General features: G+C 39.9%; 3 protein-coding genes across 3 annotated transcripts; 2 read left to right on the top strand and 1 right to left on the bottom strand.

Annotated features, from left to right (window-relative positions):
* The first annotated feature begins 1,965 nt into the window (after positions 1-1,965).
* On the top strand, positions 1,966-7,598 carry RPF1 (ribosome production factor 1 homolog). The gene is made up of 9 exons (XM_071564924.1): positions 1,966-2,355; positions 2,465-2,521; positions 3,621-3,701; positions 4,068-4,163; positions 4,824-4,977; positions 5,534-5,616; positions 6,434-6,615; positions 6,702-6,828; positions 7,191-7,598. The coding sequence occupies exons 1-9, from the start codon at positions 1,996-1,998 to the stop codon at positions 7,230-7,232; spliced, it is 1,182 nt and encodes a 393-aa protein (XP_071421025.1). The 5' UTR covers positions 1,966-1,995; the 3' UTR covers positions 7,233-7,598.
* GNG5 (G protein subunit gamma 5) lies at positions 7,585-10,823 on the bottom strand. Its single transcript, XM_071564925.1, has 3 exons — positions 10,652-10,823; positions 9,479-9,634; positions 7,585-8,776 (listed from the first exon to the last, which is right to left on the bottom strand). The coding sequence occupies exons 1-2, from the start codon at positions 10,730-10,732 to the stop codon at positions 9,509-9,511; spliced, it is 207 nt and encodes a 68-aa protein (XP_071421026.1). The 5' UTR covers positions 10,733-10,823; the 3' UTR covers positions 7,585-8,776; positions 9,479-9,508.
* A 1,304-nt stretch (positions 10,824-12,127) lies between these two features.
* Positions 12,128-26,070, top strand: SPATA1 (spermatogenesis associated 1). The gene is given in 13 exon segments (XM_071565261.1): positions 12,128-12,430; positions 13,300-13,406; positions 16,400-16,517; positions 18,573-18,626; positions 18,725-19,052; positions 19,544-19,670; positions 19,817-19,877; positions 20,844-20,955; positions 21,773-21,898; positions 23,488-23,657; positions 24,688-24,697; positions 24,700-24,785; positions 25,663-26,070. Coding segments are annotated over 13 exon segments (1,440 nt in total). The 5' UTR covers positions 12,128-12,394; the 3' UTR covers positions 25,768-26,070.
* Positions 26,071-27,045: the final 975 nt, after the last annotated feature.

Below are 27,045 nucleotides of genomic sequence, written 5' to 3'. Positions count from 1 at the left end.
CTTTATATAAATTGAATCTCTAATTTGCTGTAGGAGTTCTTGTTTCATTTTAACATCAAGTTTTAACAAACTTTAATGGAATAAAAATAACTTTTGGGAACATTATTATCAAAACCACTATGGTTCCTATTAAGCAGATCCTCCTCACAACTTAAGTCACTGTGAGCAAAAGTCTGAAGGTGAAATGTGTGCACATGGTCAGACACTGCTGGGCCATGATGTTACTTACTGCCACTTCTGTAAACCCATTGGTGTGTCATGTTTGCTCAAAGCTTCTCATTTTGATAGCTAACCTTATTATAAATTACACTGCTGCAATAATCCCTATTAAATACTTTGATCTTATCTCCAGGTTCAGTGCCTGCTGAGCAGTGAGCCTGGCCCTGCAGGTCCCTGCAGTGCAGCAGGCTGTGCCACCCTGGCCCCAGGCCCAGCTGTGTCCCTAGCACACAGTACAACAGCCACAGTGTGCCCTGGCAGCCAGGAGGGACAGCCGTGTCCTGGAGGGCGTCAGGAACTGCACTGCCAGCTGGTCGAGGGAGGGGATGGTCCCGCTCTGCTCTGCACTGGGGCGTCCTTGTACTGTGAGCAGGTCTGGGTGACACAATCACACAATCACAGAAGCATCGAGGTTGGAAGAACCCTTCAAGATCATCTAGTCTGACCATCCACTCAGCACTGCCACTGTAACCCCTAAACCACTAAACCATTCCCCCCACAGCCAGATTCTTGAACACCTCCAGGGATGGTGACTCCACCACTTCCCTGGCAACCTGTTTTAATGCCTGACCACCCAACAGTGAAAACAATATTTCTAATATCTAATCTGGATCTCCCTGATCTCATCTTAAGGCTATCTTCCATCTGCATCAAACTGCTTTGGCGCTGTGGCTGGCCAGAACTGTGAGCAGCAGGGACCTGTGCCCTCAGCTGGGGCCTCTGCACCTCCCTGACCGGCAAGAGCTCCTCCTGCACCGAGGCCGTCAGCGCAGCCATGGGCAGCACCCGCCAGCCCTGCACCAACAGCCAGCAAAGCTCGGGCTGTTCTGGTATCTCGCGTGTCTGGAATCCAGAATATCACATGGCTTATCACTGGAGACCATTTACTTATCTTTAATTGAACAGGAAGAAGAAGCACCAGTAAGGGATGAAGGCCTGACCTGCCCACTGCCAAGCGAGGGAGAGCAGGAAGGTGAGTGACACTGCAAGCCTTGGAGCCTTCAGCACGGATGGCTCCCATGGTTTGTTGTGGGTATTGCAGCAGCTCAACACCAGGCGTTTAAAAATCTTCATTGGATTTCTGTACTTAATTCTAGACTAAACTAAGAACTAACCCAACACCTCCGTGCCCCAGAGGTCTGAGCTTGCCGCTGTACTGCTCTGCCCATCCTGATGGAAGGGACCAAGGCCCCACACCTCAGCATTTGCAGGAACTCACGTTATAAGGATATAAAGCTAATAGAGACCATCCAAAGGGGAGCTACAAAGATGGTGAAGGGCCCAGAGGGGAAGACCTGCGAGCAGAATATGAGGCCACCTGGTCTGTTCAGCCTAGAGGAGACTGAGGGGAGACCTCATCCCTCGTGAGGGCAGGCCGAGGGGCAGGCACTGCTATTTCTGACAGGACCGGAAAGGAGGGCATGGAGCTGTGTCAAGGAAGGATTAGGCTGGAAATCAGGAAAAGGTTTTTCATCCAGAGGGTGGTTGAGCACTGAACAGGCTCCCCAGAGACGCGGTCACAGCACCGTGCCTGTCCGTTCAAGAAGCGTTTGGACAATGCTCACGGGCGCAGAGTGTGACTCCTGGGGATGGGGTTCTATGCAGGGCTAAGAGCTGGACTCGATGATGCTTGTGAGTCGCTTCCAGCTCGGTATCTCCCCCCATACCCCAAGCATCGCCCGCGGCTTCCCCTACTAGCCCCGGTGCCGCCCGAGTCGCGCGCATGCGCAGCACCGCCCCGCGGGCGGAGGCCTAGCGGGGGGGGGCGCGACGCGCATGGCGGCGCTGCGTGGCGGCTGTGCAGGGCATGGCTGTGGCACGGCGGGACACGACGGCGGCTGTGCGGGGCACGGCGGCGGCTCTGCGGGCCATGGCGGCGGCCCTGTGTGGCGGGGAGGTGGCACTGCGGGGCCTGGCGGCGGCTCTGTGGGGCGCGGCAGCGGTACTGCGAGGCATGGCGGCGGCACTGCCGGGCATGGTGGCAACACTGCGGGGCATGGTGGCGGCACTGCGGAGCGTCAAGGGCCGCCTGACCCCGAGCGGGTGCTCTTCCCGCCCACCTTCAGTGTATCCGAAATCAAGAACAAGCAGCGGCGGCATTTTATGTTCCTCCGCTGGAAGCAGCAGCAGAGGAAGGTGGGGCGGGCTGGGGTCGGGGTCGGGATCGGGATCGTGATCGTGGTTGGGGTTGGGGTCGGCGCGGGTCCGGCGGGTCTCACTAACAGAGGCTGTCCCTTCCCCGCAGGAGAAGTTAGCCGCCAAAAAAAGGCTGAGGAAGGAGCGAGAGGCCCTCGGAGACAAAGTAAGGGCTCTGGCCCAGCGATCCGGCGCGGTGCCGGTGCCGCAGCTCGACCTGGGGCTCGTCCGCCCATCAGGGAAGCGGCTCATGCAGACTTGGGGTAGCGGGGCGGTGATTACACTGAGGGTGGCGAAACACCGGAACAGGTTTGCCCGGAGAGATAGTGGATGTTCCGTGTCTGGAAGCATTCGAGGCCAGGTTGGGTGGGGCGCAGAGCAACCTGACCTGGTTGAAGACATCCCTGCTCACTGCAGAGGGGTACTAGATGTCCTTTAGAGGTCCTTTCTAACCCAAACCATTCAATAATTCTCTGTGCCTTTTGGCTGTGTTGGCCTTCAGAGATGCTGTTGTCTAGCAGAGTATCAACCAGCTTAGAAATACTGTTTCTACAGTGTTGAATGATGCTTAAATCAGACAGGGTGAGTTATATGACATAAAAGAAGGCCCTTCCTGAAAACTCATCTCTGCCCTATGTCATTAGTATGGCATTTGTGTTGATGTTATTAGTATTGTAGTCTTAATAGTAATTTCTGCATAAATTAAAACAATCAGATCTGACCAAACCGTCCCCAGACCAGTTGTCTGCTGGACTTCAAGCCTAGCCGCAAACAAGGGGTTTGCTTCCTTTACTGAACTGGTTGAAGACAGTCAGATGTGAGTTCCTGTGTTACAGTAGTCTCACAGGAGTACTGTAAGTTAATGGGGTAAACGTTATAGGCTGTTAGTTCATTAGATTGTAGATGTAAAGGTTAAAATATGTTGTGTTGAACGTAGAGCCCTTTTCTTCCATTGAAGAAACGTGGATAGAAAGTTCCTCTATTTTGGGGGGTTTCTGTAACTTTGTTTCTTAGTTAGACTGAAGTTAAGCAGTGCTGCTGTTCTAGTGATGGTTCTCATCCATGTGATGCTGTCTGATGTCCCAATATCTGTGCATATTTTTAATCAAAATGATGTTGTAACTTCTCTTTTTAAAATGGCATGTAATAAATGCTGCTTAAGTTCTGTGTAGAAATATACACAATATCATGGTAGTATGAGTGTGGTATTTGCAATATACTTAATAACTACATGAATGTGTTATGTTAATAAACATGTATTTTAGGCACCTCCAAAAGCCATTCCAAAGACTATTGAAAATCAGCGAGTGTATGATGAAACCACTGTAGATCCCGATGATGAAGAGGTACCTGCTTTAATTTCTGCATGTGCTATTAAGCTGGGGTTTTTTTCCCTAGTAAGGGACATAAACTGAATTGATGAAATGGAACATTCACCAGTCTCCTGTTAATGTGTTGATGACTTCACATGATGGACTCACTAAGATGTGATGTCCTTCTTTCATTATCTGTGTTAAATAATTGCCTTTTGCATTCCTGCTATTAAGAGCTGCCCATGCTCATCACACTAGATTCTTAAAAATGTAAAACCAACATGCCTTGGGATGATTAATTACAGAATAGAGCTTGTAAATTGAAATTCAGATCAGATTGAACAGTTGTTCTTCAAGTATTTCCTACATGGTGGATTAACAAGACTTCTGTCCTTCCAGGTTGCTTTTGATGAAGCAACTGATGAATTTGCACCGTATTTCAACAGACAGACAATTCCCAAGATTCTTATTACAACATCAGACCGGCCTCGTGGGGTACGTATGTTTTACTTGGAAAGTTATGAGCAATCACCTGGTTATAAGATAGCAAGGTTTTCAAGCTATGGTTGGTAAATTAAAGCTGAAAATAATAGCATTTGTGTGGATTTTTTCTGTTTTATTTAGTGATTATCAAAAACCTTGTATATGTATGTAATCTATTGGCTTCTCTAGCACTGTTTTGTTAACTTCATAACAACCAACCCCCTCATTCAGATGTTCTTGTAGTGAAATGATCTGCATTGCTTTACTGGAGAAATTACTGATATTTGTGAAGAAATTGCTTTAAAAAATAGAAAAAAGTACACCTGAAACAGTTTATCCAAAAACTCAGACATCTTCAGTTCCTGAAGAAATACTGTATTTTGAAATGCTGTGAATTTTGTGTCCCTAATGAGTTTGGAGGTTATGCTTTTGGAATTTGCCTGCTTTACTGTGTTTAAGAGTGGAAAAAAAAGACCCTGGTGTGCTGCAGTCTTTATTGCAAATACACCTTTTCCCACTAACAGAATGAAGTAATTTAATAACTTATCTTCAAGATCCTGAAAGCAATGTATCTTCAAGGATGGTAGTTGAAATCAGCAACCTTCCATTCCCCTAATAATTGAATTTGGCACTGAATTTACCACTCTGCAATTTAACTCACCTGTTTTCCAGAGAACAGTGAGATTCTGTGAACAGCTGGCTACTGTTATACCCAACTCACATGTCTACTATCGAAGAGGACTGGCTTTGAAAAGAATTATTCCACAGTGTATTGCAAGGGACTTTACGGATTTAATTGTCATTAATGAGGATCGCAAAATACCAAGTATCCTTTTGTGTATTTATTAGGAGAGGAAATAATTCTGTAGTGTACATTGGAGACCAACTTTATGCTGTTTTCTCTCTCTTTACTGCAAACTACAGAGTTAAAAATGACTGTGCCAATTTGACTATTTGATAGCTAATGGAACTTGGAATTATTAAAGAAAGTGTGTAGATAATGTTGGCTTTTTTCTTTTTTTTTTTAGTTCATAATGCATGGATTAACATTGCTATTATTTTAGTAAATTTAGCAGTTTAATTAATTAACAAGTTTTCCTGATCAGAAAGTTCCATTCCATTTTGCTAACTAGATAAAACATTACCAATTAGTAATTGAGTACGTGATAGAGGATAACTCTTCTTAGCTGTCGAAACAAAATTTGATGGACATACTTAGCAGGCTAGTTAACTACTTGGGAATGCTTGAAAATAAAACTTTGTAAATTTGGCATAGATTATGGATAACGTACTCTAATGTAATAGTGCATTTTGCATAAAATGTTCCTCTGTAAATTATATGTTGAATTTTATCATCCTTTTTTTTTTAACTTGGTGCACAGATGGTCTTGTTTTAAGTCATCTGCCTGATGGCCCAACTGCTCATTTCAGAATGAGTAGCGTGCGTTTGCGCAAAGAAATAAAGGTGAGACTCCAACAAAATTTGAGAAATGGGCAGTCTGTTGCTTAACGATAAATGCATTCAGTCTACTCGAACTGTCAAAACTGCACTTTTGCATGATTCAGCTGATCTTGTTAAAAGTGTTTTTTTTGTAAGCTAACAGGACTAAGGACTAACGTATTCTACTTCCATAAACAGCGTATTTCCATTTTCAAGGTTATTTGCTGAATTTCTCTGTCTGCCACGTATTTTTATAATCATGCCATTAAATAGCAGCTGATGAGCTACATCAGTAGGGACTACCCCATGTGTAGCATGCACACAATAAGGTGCATCAAAATAAGCAGTAGAAAAGGTTTTAATAGATGTAGTTCCTAATCTTGAAAAACCTACTTCTAATTCTTTAAGCTGTCACCTCTTCTGCAATAAATATTGCTTACTTAGCTAAATAATTTGCAGGGGGTTTTTCTTTGAAATAAGTAATTTTTAAACTTAATCAGTTCTCATTAATTCTGTAAGCTGTTAGTCCCATATACCCTTAGCTGGTATTAGTATAGAAGGAATGACAGGTAGACAACATTATTTGCCATAACCAGTTCTGCCAAGAGTAGAAATTTGTGCAGAAGAGATGTAAAATGATTTGTGCTTTTTCATTTATGTTGCTGAGCCAAAGATCCTAATGCTTGTTTATCCTTTACTTGTTTATGAACTTAGGTTGCGTTTGAAAAAATGATCAGGGCATGTTACCAGCCCTGTCTTCCTACTTTTCAAACTCTTCTCTGGTAATATATTAAAATCCTTTTGCATTTTATCTGTTCTTTGCATTCTTCTTTCATTTTAGCGAAAAGGCAAAGAGCCCACAGAACATGTACCTGAAGTGATCCTGAATAATTTCACAACACGACTCGGCCATTCTGTTGGTCGCATGTTTGCTTCTCTCTTCCCACATGATCCCCAGTTCATTGGAAGACAAGTAGCTACATTTCACAACCAGCGAGACTACATCTTTTTCAGATTCCACAGGTGACATTCTCCACAAAACACATTTACAAATAAGACAGAATACTCTTGTAACTTAATTCCTAATTTTAATTCTTTTCTTCCCAAAGATACATATTCAAGAGTGAAAAGAAAGTGGGAATTCAAGAACTTGGGCCACGTTTTACATTAAAGCTGAGGTCACTTCAAAAAGGAACCTTTGATTCCAAATTTGGAGAATATGAGTGGATTCATAAGGTATGTCTAAGTAATGATAATCGTCCTGCTTGGGGAGATAAAATCTGACACAAAATGTAACCGTAAATCTTACCCTAGAAAAGCAGTATAAATGCAGTTCTCAATACAAAAGTGTTTAACTGAAATAATTAGAGGTATATTTCTCACAATAGGCAAAGCAGAAACATTCTGCTGTATTGCAGGTCAATAATAAAAATAGCAAGGATGATGAGTGTCAATACACCATGGCTACCTATTTGCAACTCAACTACACTGTAATTGACACATTTCACTGCCTACTCTGCTATAAACTGGAGTGGTCATCCTTGTTTGTATGGTATTGCATGAACTTGTTAATAAACAACTTTTTTTTTACATTTCAGCGTCGAGAAATGGACACAAGTAGAAGAAAATTTCACTTGTAATTGAAATCTGCCAATTGCTGGTGACCAGGAATACAGCAGCTGCTTTCAGCTATGGATGATCTCAAACTCCTAAGTCATAATAATGATACTGGACAGTATCTGTCTGCAGAAAGACAAACTGCAAACGTTAAAACTTTTTACAGCAGCAAATCAAGTAGAACATGCCTTTGTAGCCAACGTGCCAAGGACAGTGACTTTTTCCAGTTTAGCAGGAAAAACATGGCAATATTTGAGCAGCTTGTAATTTAGCTGTCACTGAAGGTCTGCCATGATTGCTGCTGTGCTGTAGAAAGGGTACACTTCACAATGTAGGACAGCAAGTATGTTGGTTAAAGAAATTCTCAAAATAAAGTAGTTTTACAGTTCTGTTTTATTTTTTTCTGTTAATCCAGACATCTTCAGATCTTAAGAGACAAATACTTTAAACCTCCTTCTAACTTACAGTATGCTGTTCCCTGACAGTATGGTGATAGTTCTCCAAGAATGTTCTCCTATCTAGAGAACACTGAAAAGGCAGTATGCAATCCAGGAAGTCCATGGCATTTTATTTCATTAACATCTTGAATAAAATAGCCATGTTGCTGAAGTTACAAAAATAATATGCTTGACTCCTACAGGTCTCTATTCTGTATATATGTTGACAAGAGGTGCATATACCCAAAGCAGTTGAAAAGAAACAAAGACAGATGGGAAAGAATTTGTAAAACTCCCTTACAGGAAGTACATAAAGCCATCTCAAGTAACAATGCTGCTCAGTGAACATGTGAGGTCTCTGAGCAGGGTTTTCCCCATTAAAATCTTAAAAATGCTTCTTCAGCCTCATAGCTATACTTGAGCTGCTATTACCTGCAACTGAACTACTGTTTTGCCTTAAGTTGGCACATTCTCTGGCAGCTAAAAAGCCAAGTTTTGAGTTACTTTCTTTTCGTATACAGCTCTTAAGTGCTTTTTCTTATGAATAAGATGGCTCATAGCCTAAGTCATCTACTATGGCAGAATTGCTCATTAAGAATAATTTACTCTGTCTTTATTCAATGTGTATGGGACAGCTGTATAGCTGAATTATAAACTAACAGTCAAAAAATTTTTTCTGTTCTATTTTTGTTATGCTTCGAAGTATAGTACTACTGAAGCCTCATTGTTCTGTACAACTATTAGCTCCAGGCAGACTTGCAGCAGCACAAAATATTTAGACACTTCTGTATCTGCTCTCCAGCTGCTGCAGAGTGATGTGATGACTGGTGAGGTGTCACCACATCCAGAAGTTAATCTAAGTTCTTATAGTAGTTTCAAGACCAGACTAAGTTAAGACACTTTTATTTTTTGCTTGGCATATAAAACCGATTCCCTTATGAAACAGAAATAGGGAACTAGCATACAGTTCATTTCGAGAGGTAGATGGTGAGAGGTTTGACGACAGTAGCACTTGTAGAGTTAGATTTGGCACGTTAAAGCTAAGCTTTTGTACAGACTTCAAACCAGGCCACTCGTTGAGGCACTCTGCCCATACACACATCAGTAAGTAGGAAAAGATGCTAAAAGATCTGAAAGACAAAACAAAAATTTAGTTAGAAAGGTATCAGTGCTAAATGAAGCAATTCTATCTCTAACACATATCTTCAGAGTATGCTATGGACAGCTATTTAGGGGGAAAAAAATCCTCTTTCTACAGCTGTTTGATAAAACATTAGTTTAAAAAATAAACTTTTAAAACTACAAAGCTATCCCAAAAAGTACAATCAAAGCCATTGCAAAAGAACTGAAGCTTAGTGTCTCCCGGAAGCCAAATTGCTAAGTGGAAGGATAGAAAAAATTTTTCCCAGTCACTTTGTGCCCACCAAAACACCGGGCATCTACTTTGCCTTTTCAAAGCAGGGAATTTGTTGTGTAACAAATTACACTTCCTCTTCAGTGAGGTGGTGCTGACTGTGCAAAGATGAACTCTATTGGCTCATCAAGAAAACGCCAAGAATTACAAAAAACAGCTCAGTAGTAGCTGGCTCCACTACTTTGCTACAGCAACAAACTGGCAGAAGCAACAGCAAAGTGCTGCTCATGAACAGCATGTGTCCAGTACAGAGCTGTGACCAGAACAGGGGAGGGGCGCACCCAAAATGGGATCTAGAGCAACACCAACTGCCAAAGTCAGATGTCCTTCCTGAGTGCTTTTCATAAAGGCTGTCTCATTTAAAGGCAGCTATTTTTATGACAAGATTGAGTCTATGAATTCTCATTCAAGAACTTACCACGGAAAGATACCAAAGTAGTTCACATAATTACAAAAATGAACAAACTTTCTGGGGTCTGAATGGATTTGTACTTGATGATACTCCCGTCAGCAGGGGATCATGTTGCGCGTTCTGCAGGCAGAATTGCTTCAAGTCAGCTGCAGCCTGAGAAACCTGGTCATAATAAAAGCTGGTGTTAGAATTCACTGAATACTCTACTGAGGATGTAACTACATGGCAAAATATAAGGAATTCTTATGTAGATTTTTATGCAACCATTTAATTGTAATTTTTTTGTTTCTTAAAAGCAAGAAGTTGAAGAATATCAGAATAAGAATCAATTTCTGTGTTTAATTTCCATGTCAAACTTCTAAGCGTGAAGGGTGATAGATGAGCAACATCTTGGAGATGACTTTATTAAACAGATGGAAGATCCTTGTTCTAGCATAAATCACTTTAAAATACTGCCTAGAGTTTCAGATTCTCTACTCGACTGAACTGACATTTCATCCTTCTTTGGAAAGCCATCCTTATGATGAGATAGTGTATGGGGGTTTTGACAGGCTGTACCTTCCTAAAAACAGAACAGTGAAAAAACTCTTTGTCTTGCCTTTCTTTGCTCTAACTCTGAGCTCATAGAACAGAACGATCAAAGTTTCAGAAAGTCGCATCTCTCACTAGTATCTCGTATCTGCAGTTTGCCCGAAGTTCCCGTGCTGGGCCAGGCCTTGTCTCACCCCGGCACGGCACAAGTTCAATGCACTTTGTGTGTCTGGCGGCGACGTCTCCATTTTACAGCGCTGGGGCCGGGCCAGCCTGTTGTGCGCCCCGGCCCGGGCCGCGCTCGCACCACGGCCCGATGGAAGGCGACGCTGCCCGGGCCGAGGGCAGCAAGCAACGCGCTCAGGGCCGCGCTCCGGCCGGGCAGGGACCCCCGGGGGCTGCGCGGGCCGAGGCGGGGGCGGCGGCGGGCGGGGCGCGGCTGTGCAGCCGCCTCAGACTCGCCTCGGCCGGGGAGTCCCGACGGAGCCCCGGGGTCAAGCCTGGGCGCTTGCCCCGAGCAGGGTCTGCGGGGCGGGGCAGGTTGGAGCCGGCGGCCCCGGCCCGACCCCAGAGCCCCGGGCGCGGCCCCGGGGCGCTGAAATGGCGGCGCGTCCGCCCCGTCCCGTCCCGTCGCGGCTCCGCGCTCACCTTCACGCGGGTCACACTCGCCTCCAGGCGCAGCTGCTGCACCACTTTCTTCATGGCAGCCACGTTGGAGGAGCCCGACATGGCGGGAGCGGCGGCGGCGGCGGCGGCACACCCAGCACAACTTCCCAGGGCCGCCCCAGCCCTGCGCCCGGGCCGCGCCTGCGCACCGGGGCCGCCCGCGGGGACCGGCTCGGGGCAGGGGGCAGGCACTGGAATAGTCCGGAACGCGTTCATCCATCGGGTGGACTGAAAGAGGAGGAGACATTAGGACCAGGGTGGCAAATCTTGGTGATAGTATCCAGTAAATTCCAACTTTGGAGGTTATTTTGAGATGCGACGAATGAAGTTCCTAACTTTGCTCTTGCCAGCAGTTTGGGTCTTGGCTATCGTCTGGGGGATTGGTTTACTAATTCAGTGCAGAAAGTGTCCGGGCAGGGTGGGGCAGCCTGGACCACGGGGTGACATCGTGCACTGCGAAGTGCAGCATCTTGCATTTACGGGGGGGACTGATGGCAGGGACAGGCGCTGTCACCTGCTGTGCCTTGGGAATAACCAGGGAAGAGACGGGATGTTACGACCGGGACGTTCATGAGAGCTGGTTGTGCTGTAATCGTGCAGAGGCAAGTGAAAACACAGGCCATGTTAAGTAGGTGCTTCCCGCTTACACGAGGAAACCTTAATCCCACTGCACGATGCCAGCGTGAGACCTGGGAGGTGACCTGGAAGGTCTGGTCACCTGTGCTTAAGAACAGGTGAATTTGAAGTACCTGGGGTGTGGGGCAGAGCTGTTAAAGGATCAGGAGAACAGCAAGGGCGTTTAGTAGGCAGAGAGTCCAGAGGTCTGTAACCCCTAAGAGACTGAAAGAGACTTCAAAGTGAGAACACCGAGAAAAGTCATAATGAAACAATGGAAACATTTAGCAGTGACTGTTGCAATAGGACAGGGCTAAAAAAGGGTCCACATAGATTAAAGGAGAAGTTTTTTACAGTGAAGGTGGTGAAACGCTGGAACGAGTTGCCCAGAGAAGTGGGAGATGCCCCATCCCGGGAAACATTAAAGGTCAGATTGGACAAGCTATTGGTCTCTTGGGAGGTGTCCCTGCTCACTGCAGGGAGTTGGACTAGATGAGCTTTAAAGGTCCCTTCCAACCCAGACCGTCCCACGATTCTGTAACAAGGTTAGGGTAGAGCCGTGGTTTGTCATTTCTGTTGCCCCGCACAGTGGGGCTGCCTCGGAACGCTGCACTGGGCTGGCACAATGGGTTGTTTGCTGCAGTTTGCAAGAATTGCCACTCTGTCAGATCCAGACCCTGCAAGAATCCTGTTTTGTGGGGATTTAGGTCTGTGTCTTTAGGAAACAGTAAAATTGTGTAAAATGATATACAACTAAAGTATTTTTATGAAAGGGGAGAAAATGTTAAGAGGAAATGCTCCAGGGCAGATCTCTCAGAGCTGCAGGGCTGTGGTTTAGCAATTGCCTCAGTTACTGGGGTGACACTCGCTTGTGTAGAAGGTGTGGTTGGGTCAGTTTGCAGTCAGCTGGAAGTTTTCTGCCTCAGCACACAAACCACTTTTCCATTTTCATAAATGGAAAAAAGAACAGTAACTGAGAAGAAAGGATATTAATGGAGTAACTTCTCTAGTAACAGATTATCATGAAACTCATTCTTAAAGAATGTTTGAATCAAAAAGAAATTTAGAAAGCCCACCTGGCATTTGCTGTGGTCAAATAAAGGGACCAACATGTCGTTCAGTCAAATGAGACCTGGAACATCACAGGTGAGAGTTTTTGTACTTTTCCATAAAGATTTTTTAGATTTCACAAGTAAAAATAATAAAATATGGTTCTAGAAGACCTGAGAGGAAAAAAACCATGCTTTCAACACAGTATATCTAGAAAACATAGTTTTCTAGTTCATATTAATTAACTCCAAAAATGTAGAAATATTTAATATTGCTTATTTTCATGACTTGTGGTTATAGAAAAGTGTATCATTCTTGTCAATACTATCTGTTTTTCACTAAAAATGTCACTAGACACTAATAGTGCCACAACTACCACAGGTCTGAACACACTCTAAATGAACCTTGATCAGAACCAGATTAATTATTCTTTTTGCAGACATAAGCAGTAGAATGTCTTCATTTTCAAGGTAGCTAATATTAATAACAACTGACTGAAATATTTTGATTTTTTTTTCTTTCTAACAATGTCAAGTTGTGGTGCTGTTTGGATCAAGCTTTCAGGGCTTTGCATTTTTTATGAGATGAACAAAGGTAGGGTTTCAGCAGAGGAATTCTTGTAATCATGACACTCTCCAGAGTATCAACTGTTTTTTGTAAGATCTGTCCATTGGTCTAACAGTGATACACAGCAGTAACATAGGCTCTCTCTTTTTTCATTGTGGAGTCAGTTCTAATGGGTCTTATTTTGGTGCTGTCAGCTGGCATTCAGTCACAAATGCTTTGTTCATCACTGTTCTCACTATCTGGTCATTATTGTGAAATAGAGCCTCACTGTTTTAGTCTGTGGGCTAATACCAAAGGAACCACTCCTGCCTACAGAAATTGGAAGTCCACCTAAACAACACAGAGTGTAAGAGGATTACAGTACATCTACAGTTATCATCATCTGTTATTTTTTTCAGTTGGTGGAACTCCATGTTTTTTATGTCCCAGCAGAAGTGTGGAACTTCAAGTTGAATACAGTTCCTGTAGCTCTTGCTAGCAAATTCATCTCAGCTGGATTTATAAGGTGAGTGTAGTCTTGGGTTTCATGTATGTGGTAGGTCCTTCATGCTGCCCTTCAGTCATTTAGTCTCGCTGTTGCTCTACAGAGCACAATTACATTGTAAGTGGAAACTTGTTCTCAAATTAAATTTCTGGAGGGTAAATGGTGTCTGTAAGAAGCATGTTTATGGTTTCTGGCTTAGCTCCCTTGCAGTCCTTAGTGTAACCATTGAAACACACTTCCAGAGCAGTGATATATTTCTACAGAATAATATATGTTGTAAAACTATAGTCATATTCTTTCTGTCTCCTTGAGCCTCAGTATCAAAATCTTGAACTCTTTTCAGAAACAGGGATATCAGGATCTGAGCTCTCTCAGTCCAAAAAAAGAGCTGGAGCCTTGTTTCTCAAGGGGAAGGATTACAGCCCATGAACCACCAGCACATCTTCTTTCTTCTTCAGAAGTATTTCTGAAAGGTTGCACACAACCCCATGGGCTGTGTGTGCTCTCTGGTTAAAGGACTTAGTGAAAGAATACCCTGGTTCCCAGTCCTAGCCTCAGACCTGGCACAGAGAGTTGCATTTTTAATCTTTCATAATTTTGAAAGTTTTATTTATACTTCTAAACATTTTGCTCATAAAATCTGTGTGTATCTAGTGTTCTAAGAAGTTGTAGAAAAATCAGATAATGTAAAGATATATATTAAAACAGAGCTTGTACATGCACCTTGTCTGCTCCTGTGCAAAACTTGTCCATTCAGCTTAAACTGCAGGGAATATGGGGTTTAATTAATTTAAACTGAGGCTTCTACTACCAGTTTAAGAGAATGCTCTCTGTAACTGAGAAGGTTCACAGTGGTCAGGTATCAACATGTATGGCAGAATGTATTAATTCTTGCAGCTGCTTTTGTTGAAGGGCTGCTCAAACCCAGAGAAAATAAGTGTTGTGATAGTCTGCAGCAGAGGTGCAAAATACACATGTGGAGTGGTAAATTTAAATCATTTCATGTGATGGACATCTGCTCTCTGTTTTCTAGGATAAATTTATTTCACTGAAGCATCAAATTAAATTAGGATCCTCACTGATTTCAGTGGGTTTATATCTGCCTAGACATTGTTGCTTGCTGTGACTCCCAAACAATTGCTAATTAATTATTCAATGGGTAATATGCAGTGTTGCAGCACATTAACATTGGCAATCGCTAGCACCCAGTCAGTGTTTCACTATATTTAAAAACAAAACATATTTTAAAAAACTTCGCTTATTATAATCCAGGAAACAGCAGCTTTGCTGGTACTCATGTGGCTTGGACATTGTTGATAGTTCTGTACTAGTACTGTCTGAGTCAGCTTAAGAAAGGATTTCTAGGTCAAAGTACAGACCACTTCCATTAGCCATGAAATTGGAGGAAATTAACTGTGTGATTGTCTATGGCCCTGAATTCTTGTTCCCATGAACTTGAATTTTCAACCTCTGTGATCTTGTATTTATTCCTCATTCCTCACCACAGAAGCTGTACTTTTCTTATTTCTAGATGAGATGGCTGCAATGATCTCTAGAACACACAGAAACAAATTACTCTGATGTGACTCTTCATCTAGCCAGTGGCAGCAACTAGCCAGTGGCAGATAAATTTCTGCCATTTCTCAGGTTCTGTATATCTAGATCATTTTTTCCCATGATACACTGTAGTTCCTTAAATATTTTCCTTGCTGTTCATAAATGGCTTAGGTTTATGTTTCCTTGCTGGTTTGAACAGGCCTTACCAGTGAAGGGCTTGCAGTGCTAGAATTGCCTCTGAAAGAGCTTGCATTTATTCAGTTTTGGAAGGCCACTCAAGGGGCATTTCTTTTCTGAGACATCAGCTTGAAGAAATTATAGGTAATGAGAGATATTTGAAATACAGATCATCTGTGTTATGACATAAGACCTTGGAAGGATGTGTATTGAATTCTGTATCCATCTTTCACATATGTCTTTATACATTTGAAAGAAAGGATGCTAAGACTAATCTATGCAGCAAATGTGGGGGAAAAAGGCTGAGAAAGAAATAAGCAGAAGCCAAATGTACAGGAACCAAGTGTGTGGCCTAGATGTGTCCACTTTGCAGACTTTGATCTCCTCTGCTGTGTGCTTTGCTTCAAGGCACTTTTATGGTCTCAAGGCTCCTCTAAGTCCAGGGTGTTTGAAATAATGCAAGGGAAGCCCTGTAACCCACTGGGGTAACTGTGTTCACAAGATGAAAAAGAAATATTTTTACTACATATTTAGGGTGTGAAATGAAGGCCTATAGGCCTGCTTGAAATGTAAACAAACCTTTACAGGTTAATGTTGAAGACCTGTCCAAGACACAGCATGTTCTTGTCTGTGCTGTTCACTGAGAATGGCATGTGCTGTACTCCAAGCTACGTCTGCATTGCCTGAAGAGTGATAGCTGTCTGGGCCAGTCACACTAGCACTTACTCAGCATGGCTGATAAACAATCTCAGGCCTGAGTTTGTTCCCTGTTTTATCTTACATGGCAGCATAGGAGCAATTAGAATTGCTTATGTTGTGCTGAAGAGCTTTTGTGTGCCTCTTGCACATTTGGTTTTATTGTGTGGAGCTGCCTTTTATTCTGTAGTGATGTTTATACTGAACTCATTACCTTAATACTTGCATGCTTTCAAGTAATACATTAAATGATGCAATTCATATTTGTGTCAGCATTCTCATGCTCAAACCATGGTGGAAATGTTCACACTACAGTGTTTGTTTTTTATTTAAAATACATTTGCATGCACACACCCAACTGTAAATTTGTGTTGGAGAAGACAAAAGCAAAGGAATGTGCCTGACTCAGCCACACCAGGACTCTCTGGCCTTTATGGTATTTGGCTTAGTTCTAGGACATGGTTCCCAATTTTGGTCCTTCTGTCCATGCATACCACCACATATAGAGCATTATCTTCCCCCTCTTACTAACTAGCCATCATTATTTGATCTTACAGATGTATTAATGAATAACAACATTCTAGGGTGTCTCCTCACATCACCCTAAGAGGGCTACAGGAGAAGCTTGGAGAGTACCTGGGTGGAGTTACAGTTGCAGATAAATTCATATTTTTAAAATGCATTGGGAATAAACTAGCAGTGGTAAGTTAATAATTTCTTTTCTTTAGTGCTCTTCTGTTTTATAATGTAAACCAGAGATTTCATTCCTGCAAATTAGATAATATCACATAAAGTAGAGGTAACTTTTGGAGCACAGTTAGCATTTGTTTTTAAATATGCTGCAGCATAAACTTTAGTCAGAACACATCTACTTCCCCATGTGCAAAGATATGGCTGGACAGGTATATTAAAAATATCCTTCAAAACAACAGGTGTAAGTAATTGCCATTCAGTGAAAAAATGCTAGTTTTGAGAAGTCAGTGGATTAAATATGGTAAATCTGGTTGCATAGAAAAGACTCCAAACCCATAAGGTCATTATTATCCATTCATGGTGTTGGGAATATGGCAATTGAAGAACTTGCAATAGAAACTGAGTAAGAGTTCTTCTAATGGTTCCTGCTGTGACCTTCCCAAAAGCATTTAAGAGATCAGTCTCTGAATGAAAACACCTCTGGATGTACATTTGTGTTCTGCTGTTTAGTCAAATAATGCAGTGTGTAATAAATCCCCTACATCTCTGAATCGTAACTGTTCCTCACTCTGATTATATATATATATCTTTATAGCTTAAAAAGTATAGCTAAAGATTAAATAAACTTGAAACTTAGTCCAATTGCAAGGTTTTTTCTTGTAATACACAAATACACCTCATTTCACCTCTTTCTCACATATTTGGAAACTAACTACAGACTGGAAATTTGGTGCCATTTTTTATTTAATTTCTACTTGAATTATCACTAAAATTGCTCTCATAGGAGATCAGAATGAATACTGAGCAATATGCAAAAACTAGGTGGAAAAACATGAAGAGAAATTTAAAGACTAATACAATCTAAATTGGAACATGTGCATTGTTTTCAATGAATTTAGGTCTTTTTAACTGGCTGATAATATGTAAGATAGTATATTTTCTTCCCCACGTAGCTCAGATGTAAATGGAGAAATTTTCCATCCTCCATTAGAATGTCAGCAAATGAACAGAATATTTTATGTTAACAGAGAATTAAAGATAGTGGTAGATACATGTGAAGATTTTCAGAGACAAATTAAAGATATAATTTTACTCTGGAATATTTACTGTTGCTTGATGTTTAGCTTTATAACAAAGTGTAAAGCAATAAACCAACTGGTTTATTTGTTGTTTAGGGTCATGGTAACCTCAATGAATTACATATCCATGATCAAATATTTATTGACTGTTCTCCCCTCCCCCCCGTCTGCTGTTTCACAACACCAACAATGCAAGCAGAACTAAGAGCTGTGCCCTGCTTGCAAGTAAGAGTTTTTAAATGAAAAAATAAACCAAAGTCATATTTATTTGCTCACCCTTTTTTATATAGAGACTGTGTCTAACAGTGAATCAATGCCATTGCGTGACAATGAAGGGTATAATTTGGCCCCATGTTTAATTTGATGTCATGATTTAAATGTAAGCTCAGGTTTCCCCTTTTTTCCTTGTGTTGGAGCACATCTTTCAAATATAAAATGACTATTTCAGATTTTGTTTTTAGGACAACTGTTGAACTGTAAAAGTGTATGTCACATGAAGAATATGAAGACAAACAATAAATACCAAAAGACACAGGATAATAATAGATTTTTTCTGTATATATTAAATATTTTGCGGTATTGTATCAGTGAATAGAGAAAATGATGTGAGAATCAGCATTTGTATCCAGATTCAGCTTGAAGCAACTTTTGATAAAGCTGAAAACTTTCTGTTTCTGTAACTGTTGGATCAGGTCCTTTGATCCATAAGAGAAAGTGCAAAGGATAAAAAAAGACTATGCAGTACATTCATGTACTCTTGTGGGTCTGATTAAGATTTTGAAAAATAAAACAGTTTCAGAACTATATCAGCAAACACAATACTAGTAGTCAAAGTTTTTTTCCCATGAGGCCACTACAGATGACAATGCGGGTTATGAAAAAAATGCAGTATGTAAAAATGATAATAGAATATGTGAATTAAATGATATGCAACATTATTGATAAAAAAATATATTTGTTACACTTTCATTCTTTATCTTCGCAGGTAAAACCAAAGCAAGAGACAGAGCTAGAACTGAAGTCATTTGCTCCTCCTTATGTATGTATTGAATGGCTTTTAAGGTACCACTTTCAGAAACATTTTACATTGTGCATTTTCTCTTTTGTCTTGTCTGATGAATATACTGTGTATTTTAGGCACTTTATCCTGAATTATATTTATTACCTGGAGTGGAATACTTTGAAGATGTTTATCCATTACCATCATCAACTCAACAAAGACATCACTTTAATGCAGAAATGAGTAAGTTTAGTCATGGATCAAGATTGCCCAGTCTTCCCCAGCAAAAAACTGATAAAAGCAAACCCTTTTTAGAAAGCATACAAAGCAAGCATCAGCTAGAAAATCTGGAAGCGCACAGTCCTCTGGAATGGAGTGAGAAAGAACCCATTTCAGTTGTGCACACAAACCATGAGCAAGACCATAACAACAGGATTCAAGAACAGATAGAGTTTAGAGAAAAAGGTAAGCTTAACCAGTGTAGTGAAGGAGGAGGATGAAGGAGAAGAAAAATAAACATATGGTTAACATTTACGATAAAATAATATCTCTTTATAATATCAATTATTATGCAGATCAAAATGGATCTGATGGATCTCTCTCCACACCAAGTCATTCAAATCTTGCAGACTGGGATGTCTTGCGGATACTGAGGGCTATTAAGTCCCTGAATGCTTATACAGTATTCTTAATATTCCTAAATTTTTAGTGATTACCAAGAAAGAAATGACTGATACATTTAAATCAGATTTGGATGCCTATGTCTATATTAACATAGAAATTATAATATAAATTGGTTTTGAGGAAATACTTTTGAAAGACAAGTCTTAATATTTGAGTAGAATTCTGCAGTTAATGTAAAAAAAATGGTGACCTTCACTTATGAAAAGTTTGCAATATATCTTGATTTTTGTGAGTGTAATCTACATATTTTTGTCATCACTATCCTGCCACAGAACTAAAAACCATGACAAGTAATGATCACCAGAAGGATACCAAATTAAGAGAAGATGGAACACAGCATGCTAAAATTCTTAAAATAGTGAAAGGCCAAACAAGAGACTATGTACACAAACCCCAAAGGTTAGTAAATAACTAATCTAAAATAATGGAGAATATTGATTCTCAGCTACAAACTTCTTTTACAGGCTTCAAATAAATGAAAGAAAATGGGAAACCCCGCATTTCATCACATGAATTTTCACTTGCTTCTTTGATTTTGTCTTCAGCTTGCAGCAATATGGTACTAGGATGTCGATAGCTAATCTTGGTGAAAAACTGGTTAATCAGGTATGTTTTTCAAGGCAACATATTCCTACTAATCTTGAACAATAAGTATAGTCCTCCACCTAGAAACTGTCTAATTCTAAGGTAACTTCTTATAAATATTAAACACTCAAAAGTAGATTTGAAAATAATTGAGAAAAGTTAATTTATGCACTGCTACTTAGGAGATTTGCTAATGAATATCAACTATATTTCTAAACAATTCAGTCATCAGAAGTTATAACTCTGATCATAATTTAACAGGAACTTCACATGCAATAACTATCTCAGTCTTTTTAATATTATGATTTATCTGGTTTTTTACAATTTCTTGACAGTAATATTTTAGTTGCTATATTGATGAAGTTTTTATAATTTCATATGGGATAAATCTGTCTTCTCTCATGCCAAGCAAAACATCTGATAAAAACTATAAAGTCATTTAAAATATAGGTATGATTTAGTCGTAGTAGCAGAACAAGAATATATTTAGGAAGACTCAGCACCCACCCCCAAGTGCACAACAGAGTAGCCATCACTATTAGCTGCAGCCTGTGACTCTTGTGCACAAGTGATGGTAGTGAAGTAATAACGAAAATAATAATGAAATTAAAAATCTGTGATTACAAATTGTAGTTCAGAAATTGGCAGGGTTTGACTTCAATGAACCAGATGGAAGTTTTAAGACACTTAAATCCTGATTTTGTGTGGGAATGTAAGGAACTTGTGGGGTTTTGGACAGAGGGAAGAACAATTATCAACAGTCTACAATTCTGTCTGTGTGTTCTCTGTGATATAAGTGTTCAGTGTTCTCATTTTATTTGCAGAGGTCCAGCTGTTTGTAAGTTACTACTGGTAACAAAATAAAACTTATGTTCAGAATTCAAATTCAGCTCTCCTATTCACTCAGGCCACTTTCAGGGCCTATGTCTAAAGTAACTATTCAGGATTATGGTTATGTACTTATAGTTGTGTCTTTTGTCTCTACAGGCAGATGAAAACAAGCAAAATCATCTTACTTGTCCAAAAGAATATATTTCACCTCCTAGTCCACTTCTACTTTCTGTAAATCCAGCTCAAGTTCCTGTAATTTGGGCAACACGTGAGTATAGGATTCCAAGAAATTGCAGGGAAGTGAACATCTAATCAAGGCTGAAAAGTCAATGAAGACACAAATACCTACTTTACAAAAGAATTTGTGCATACATTCATTCACAGTATTGCTACAAATTTTAATTTATGGTTGGAAAATTCCAGGCATTTACGATTGCATGGGCTGTCCTAGATCATGGCAGGTTCCCAGTGCTAGAAAACCCAGTTTGTGGAGTTGTGGATGGAAGGAGAAAAGGAGGGAGATCAGGCTCAAGTGAGAATGTAGCAAAGAAAACATCTTAGTAGTAATGCTGAGGGTCCTCTGCTGTGGTGGAGAGAGAGGAGGATAGTGAGTATTTGACCTATTGTTGCAGACTAGTGAAAGTCTGAGATATTGTCCTGCCTAGGATCAGATGGAGTTTAAGGCAAGATTTCAGTACAAATTCACTTTATGCTGCAATGTATTTTGAGCAAGAAATAGTCTTTTGGAGGCTTTTTTGGCTTCATGTGGCAAGTGTTCAATGTATGGTGTGTATATGTATTCTGATGATATAATTTTAGTGATACATTGTCTAAACATATAAAAGGATGTTTGCTTGTTTGTGCATCTGTATGAATGTCTGGACGCTTGCTGGATTTCTTCCCTTTTTTAAAGCACCAGCCATTTTGAAAAGTTAGAGATAATTTATTAAAATGAAATAATTTCTACTGCTTGTTCTGACAGAGCTTTTGGCATGATTTGTGATGAGTGCATTACAAAAATCTTGCTTGATCCTTCCTACTCAGAGTATTCAGATGCTTGCTAAATATAATTCTAATATCTTTAGAGAACAACATGGTAGAACAATTGCAACAAATGAAGAAAGACAGAAGGGACATGGAAAAAACTAGAGAAGAACTGATCAAAAAAGCTAAAGAGCTACTGGAGCAAAATAAGCTGAGGAGATATCATGGTACACCTTTAATTTATTTTGGAATTTGGAATGTTGAGAAATTACACTGAAACCAATGTGAAAATGTTTGTCTCCTTGTCAGTGAGTTTAATTATAGAGAGCAATTTGCTGACTAGTAGCTCCGAGAAGATTCAATTGTATAAGACAGCGCTGGAAAAATTCAAGGTTGCAATGTTTCCTTCCACTTTTTTTTTTTTTTGTGGCAGTCTTACAAATTTGAGATTATCCTAGCTTTTATAAACTCTTTAAGTCATGTCTAACGTACTTGCAGTGCCCAGAGAGCTACTGGAGGCTATTTCACTCTCTGAGGCCCAGGGCAGCTGAGGTATTCTAACCCTGCCTTTAGCTGGTACTTACAGAGGTTTGTACTGTGTTGATAGGGCTTCAAGTAAATTGCAGCATCATGATTTTTATTCCTCCTATCTAGTGATATGCTAGTTATGGCATGGAACAACAGGCTTGATAAACCTTGTTTTTTAACAAGGTCAAATCTCATTCAAATCCCACGTGAATTATCTTTGTAAAAATATTTCCAAGTTTATACTTAAAACTGCCCGTCCTAAATCACATTCTGGTATAGAGAGGTGGGGTTCAATAACTTTGAAGTTTTGAGAGCTTTATCTTCAAATGCATCTAAGTCTCAACTCTTACTTGTAGCTTTGTTGAAAGGAGACAACAAGCCCATTCTTTCAGTTATTCTCTGAGGGCATGGCTACACTGCACTGCACAGCATGGTGAAGTTGTACTTTAAAAGACCCAAACTTGGGTACTTGAAGCAGTGACTCTGTAGTAGCATGGAGAGGCAAGGCCAGCTAATTTACCTTGCTGAGAGATAAGCCCAAATGGCTCCTGCATTGCCTTAAATTAGGTTTTCCAGTTAGGTAAAATAAAGGTTATTTCACAAGGATTCAAACAGCTTCTGCAGGTTCTTTAAGAAGCGTCTCTACCTCTGAATTATTTTTATCAGACCTCTAGAGTTTCACAAGTAAGTACATTTTGCAAGCATGTTTCTTCACAAGGTATTAAAGAAAGAGCATATTCTGCAGGAACAGTGATCCAGTCTATATTTAATATCCTCCTAAGAATGCTATGCTGACAGGCACTCTCAGTTACATACCATATAGTCCTCCAACAGCTGAGCTCTCTTGGGAAAGTTTCAGTTGTTTTAGTTCTGTCCATAAAGAGCTTAAGTTCTGTGTAAAACCTACACTGCTACATTTTCTGCTACAATAAAACTGTGGACTTCAGGCTGTGCTGGGCATACCAGTCTTCATAAGGCCTGGAGCATTTCTGTGCACCTGAAACGTGCAGCCAGGCTGAATGAAACTTAGGATTTGGTCCATATCTTATATCTTGATGGACAGATAGAGCCTTTTGTTAGCAGGTGCCTGTGTGAAAATTCAGTTGCATTTACAATGAATGTAGTTTTAATTAAGATTTTTCTCTAAATGCTTTTTTAAAAGAAACATAGTGCTATGTTTCAATGTATGCATTGGCCAGCAGAATCCTGTGAGATGCAGCTGGTCATAATTATTTTCAGCAGACTTTATGATAAGGTGAGCAAGAACAAACACTGTTTTCCTTTGCAGTTCGTGAGGAATGGAAAAAGAAGTACTTTGAAACTAAGAAAGTTACAGTTTCACTGGAGGGGACTTTAAATAAACTGCTACAAGATTTCGAGCTTTACCACCAGAAATTGCTCTTGCAATTGGAAGCCAGATATAGACAAAAACGACCAAACAATACAATAAACTCCAAGGTATGTGCTTCTATTATTTATTATCTTTTCATAGAGCCTGTTTTATTATTTTTTGTTTTGTTTTATTTTGTTTTTTTATAAAATATAAAGAAATAAATTCATCAGCAACCACTGACTTGTAAACTAGCTTTAGCCAGCCAAATGATTCCTTCAACCCATTTGTCTCAAAAAGACTTCAGAAGTGCTTGAGTCCGATTAATATTTCATTCTTTCTGCTTTGTGTTTGTACCTTCTGATAACAAATCCCCTTCTATTCAGTATGATTAATGATAAATATATATAACTAATAATGATTAATGTTTTCGGTTCTATATTTTTCCCATCATCCCGAAATTCATATACACAGGTAATGAAATTGGAGAATGAAACATGTCTGAGGCTTTTGAAGTGGTTGCACCTGAAATATTGTGCAATTGTGAGTTTCATAGGAATTTCAGAGGGATTAAAAACCAGAAAAGATAAAAGGGGGAAACACCCTTCCCAGTGGTGGTATCTGCTAATTTTCTAAATTCATTAATGGAAGCAAGCCTGTTGGCAAATCTGAAGCTATCCTAGGAAAAATAAATGTCCCTTTCTTGTGTATGTACAATATTATGTACAAATGTGTATTATTTGAGCTATCTTGAAATAAATATCTATAAAATAAAAAATATTAATAGGGTTGTCATTACATTACTAGCTATGTTCAGGTATGTTATTGCTTCTTTTGGGGGCCATTAGGGAGTTTTTTAGGTCTCCCTGGCTAGGCACAAAGAGGCCTTGCATGAGAGATATGTACAATTTAACACACATACAGCAGGTGTGCACTGGCCAGCACCCAGAGCAGAGAGCCAGGACTTCATGAGTCATTAGGCAAAGCACAAGTGTGGTCTCCACCCCTCATGAGCTACGTGCTGGCATCAGGCAGGCAGGAAAGTAGGGGAGTTGGAAGGAGTTTAGAGGATTGTTTCTGAGTGGTGAAGTAGCACCCAGTGAATGAAGAGATGCACTAATGCTGCATCTCAAGTTTTGTTGTTGTTGTTCCACATAGAATTACACAATCACCGGATTGCTACAGTGCAGCATGAACTCGATCACCTGCAGAGGAAGCTAGCTGATACAAAAATGAAACTCATAATGGAAATTAAGGTACTCTGTCTTTTACTTAAAATGGTCAAGATGTGACAATGTATAAAAAAGATTAAATCTTCCCAATTATTACTTGATGTAAACATTTGCTAAACAGGTCTTGTTTTATGCTGTTAATTTTATTGTGTTAGTTGTTGTAACTTTATCACTTGAGCCAAATTACTCCAGAACACCAGGTTATTAGATGATCTGGAATGTATGGCATTCAATCAACTTAGATTTTCAAGGTACTGTCTAAGATAAGGTTCCCAATTTTTTCATAAAATTCCCATTTCATTCAAAAGGTAATTGAAGAAATACACTTGATGTGGTGAGGCACTGATCACTAATAAATAGACCATGGCTAAAGCAAAAATAACCCAAAAATCAAACACAGTATAAAAAAAAAACCAAAACCCAAACAAACAGAATGATTGTCCAAACAAATGTCAGTCCTCTTCATGTGCTTTATTCCATAGCAGTGATGCCTATAGCTCTTTTTGGAAGGAAGATGATAGTATTGGTCTTCACACTGGATAGCTTTTCAGCTCTAAAACCTTGAAATGGGAATCTTCTACATCACAGAGATTGCCCATACTCCTGTTTACTGGGTACTTGAGTGTGGATGTACTCAGTATGACTCCTCCATTGTATAACAAAGAGTGGAAAGAACAATTAATTTTGCAGTTGTCTCAAAAACATCAAGGCAAAGTACAGAAGAAAGTAATGCTAGAACTAGTCGATCTAATTGGACATGTAAAATTTTAAAGATGAAGGATGTATTCTGTATTCAGCAATCCTGTATAAAATTCAGTCTTGGTTATGTTAACCTATATGCATGTCAACTCCGAAAAACTTCCTTAAATTGCCATTCCCTAACTTACTGATTCTTCTGCAGATGAGAAAGCAGGCAGCATCAGATTTACCAGCACTGAGAGCGGAACTGACACGGAAGAAGATTCATTCAGCTTTAATTCTCCAGTCCAGAAAATCAGGAATTTAAGATGACATGACTTTAACATCTGTGAAGTCTACAGCAGCTCTTTAATGTATACAGAAGATGAGAACTTCAGAGCATTTATTTATATGTTCTTGAAGTTATCTTGTAAAAAGACATCAAAAAGACATATTGTGGAATTTGTATACTGGGCTACTGAGGTACTGCAGCTCACTTCACTTTATATCTATCTCTTCCTGTAAGATTAGTCAATTAAACATACAGTTCAAGCTAGTAACATGTTTAAAAATAAGCTGTTATATTTAAAGTGCAAATCAGTGAATTGTGTAACATCACAGAGTTATGCTGATGCTCTTTAACAAAATAGCTACTAAGCAAATAAACCTGTATTCCATAACTTCCTGTTCTTATTTTAAGGTGTGCACATTACATGTTTGGAAAATTATTAAAATACATGTTCTGTAGAAATACAGCAACAGTAATCCTTTATTTAGCTATTTACTGAAGTGTATTTTTGTTATTATAAGCATGACTATCTATAAATTACCAGTGCATGTGCTAAGATGAACGATTCTGTGAAAGAGGAATCAGAAACCTCTTCAAAGTCATTTTCTAGCTCTTCTGTTTGCCTCTTTGCAAACCAAATGTTATTACATTAAGCAGAACAATAACGTTCTAGGAATTAATCTCAGCTAAAAAGCTGTCAAGGTTGTATTTATTACTGGAAGTGAAACACTCATAGGAAATAAGTTACATGATAAGAAAATTATGCAGCTCTCAAAAGGACTAACAAGTGTCTTAAGTCAAGCCACCCATTATGCAATTTATTTTCTTAATGACAGGACTTAAGAAATACTTTAGTGCTGGAGTATTAAATTGATTATTAAAACTGCAACCACTTTTTCTCAGTTCAGCATTGAATCTCACATTCTCTGTTTCAGAAAGGTGTCTTATTTAAGATATAAAAGCAGGCAAATAGCTACTGGGAAATCTGAACCTACATTTAAAAAACAGTCATATCAACTCATGATTCTTGACTGCTACAAGAAGGACTTTTATTATTAAGTCATCTGGCCCACAGTTAGGATTTTTCAGGTCAAATATTTACTCTGGAAGACCTCTGAATTCAGCAAATATCTATCTCACAATATTTTAGCATATGAGTATAAGTAATACACATTCTGAAGCATGTCTATATGTGTGTGCGTGTGTGTGTGTGTGTATGTGTATATCTATCTATATCTATATAAAATTTAGAAGTTTCTCCTCAAACCTATAGGCCTATAGTTCTAGTGAAAAGCCACCTTCTCTTCATTCAAGAGC

The sequence above is a fragment of the Pithys albifrons genome, chromosome 10 (genome assembly GCF_047495875.1).
Source record: "Pithys albifrons albifrons isolate INPA30051 chromosome 10, PitAlb_v1, whole genome shotgun sequence".
Lineage (NCBI taxonomy): Eukaryota > Metazoa > Chordata > Aves > Passeriformes > Thamnophilidae > Pithys > Pithys albifrons.
The sequence above is the reverse complement of the archived record's forward strand: the minus strand, read 5'-3'. Positions and strand labels throughout refer to the sequence as shown.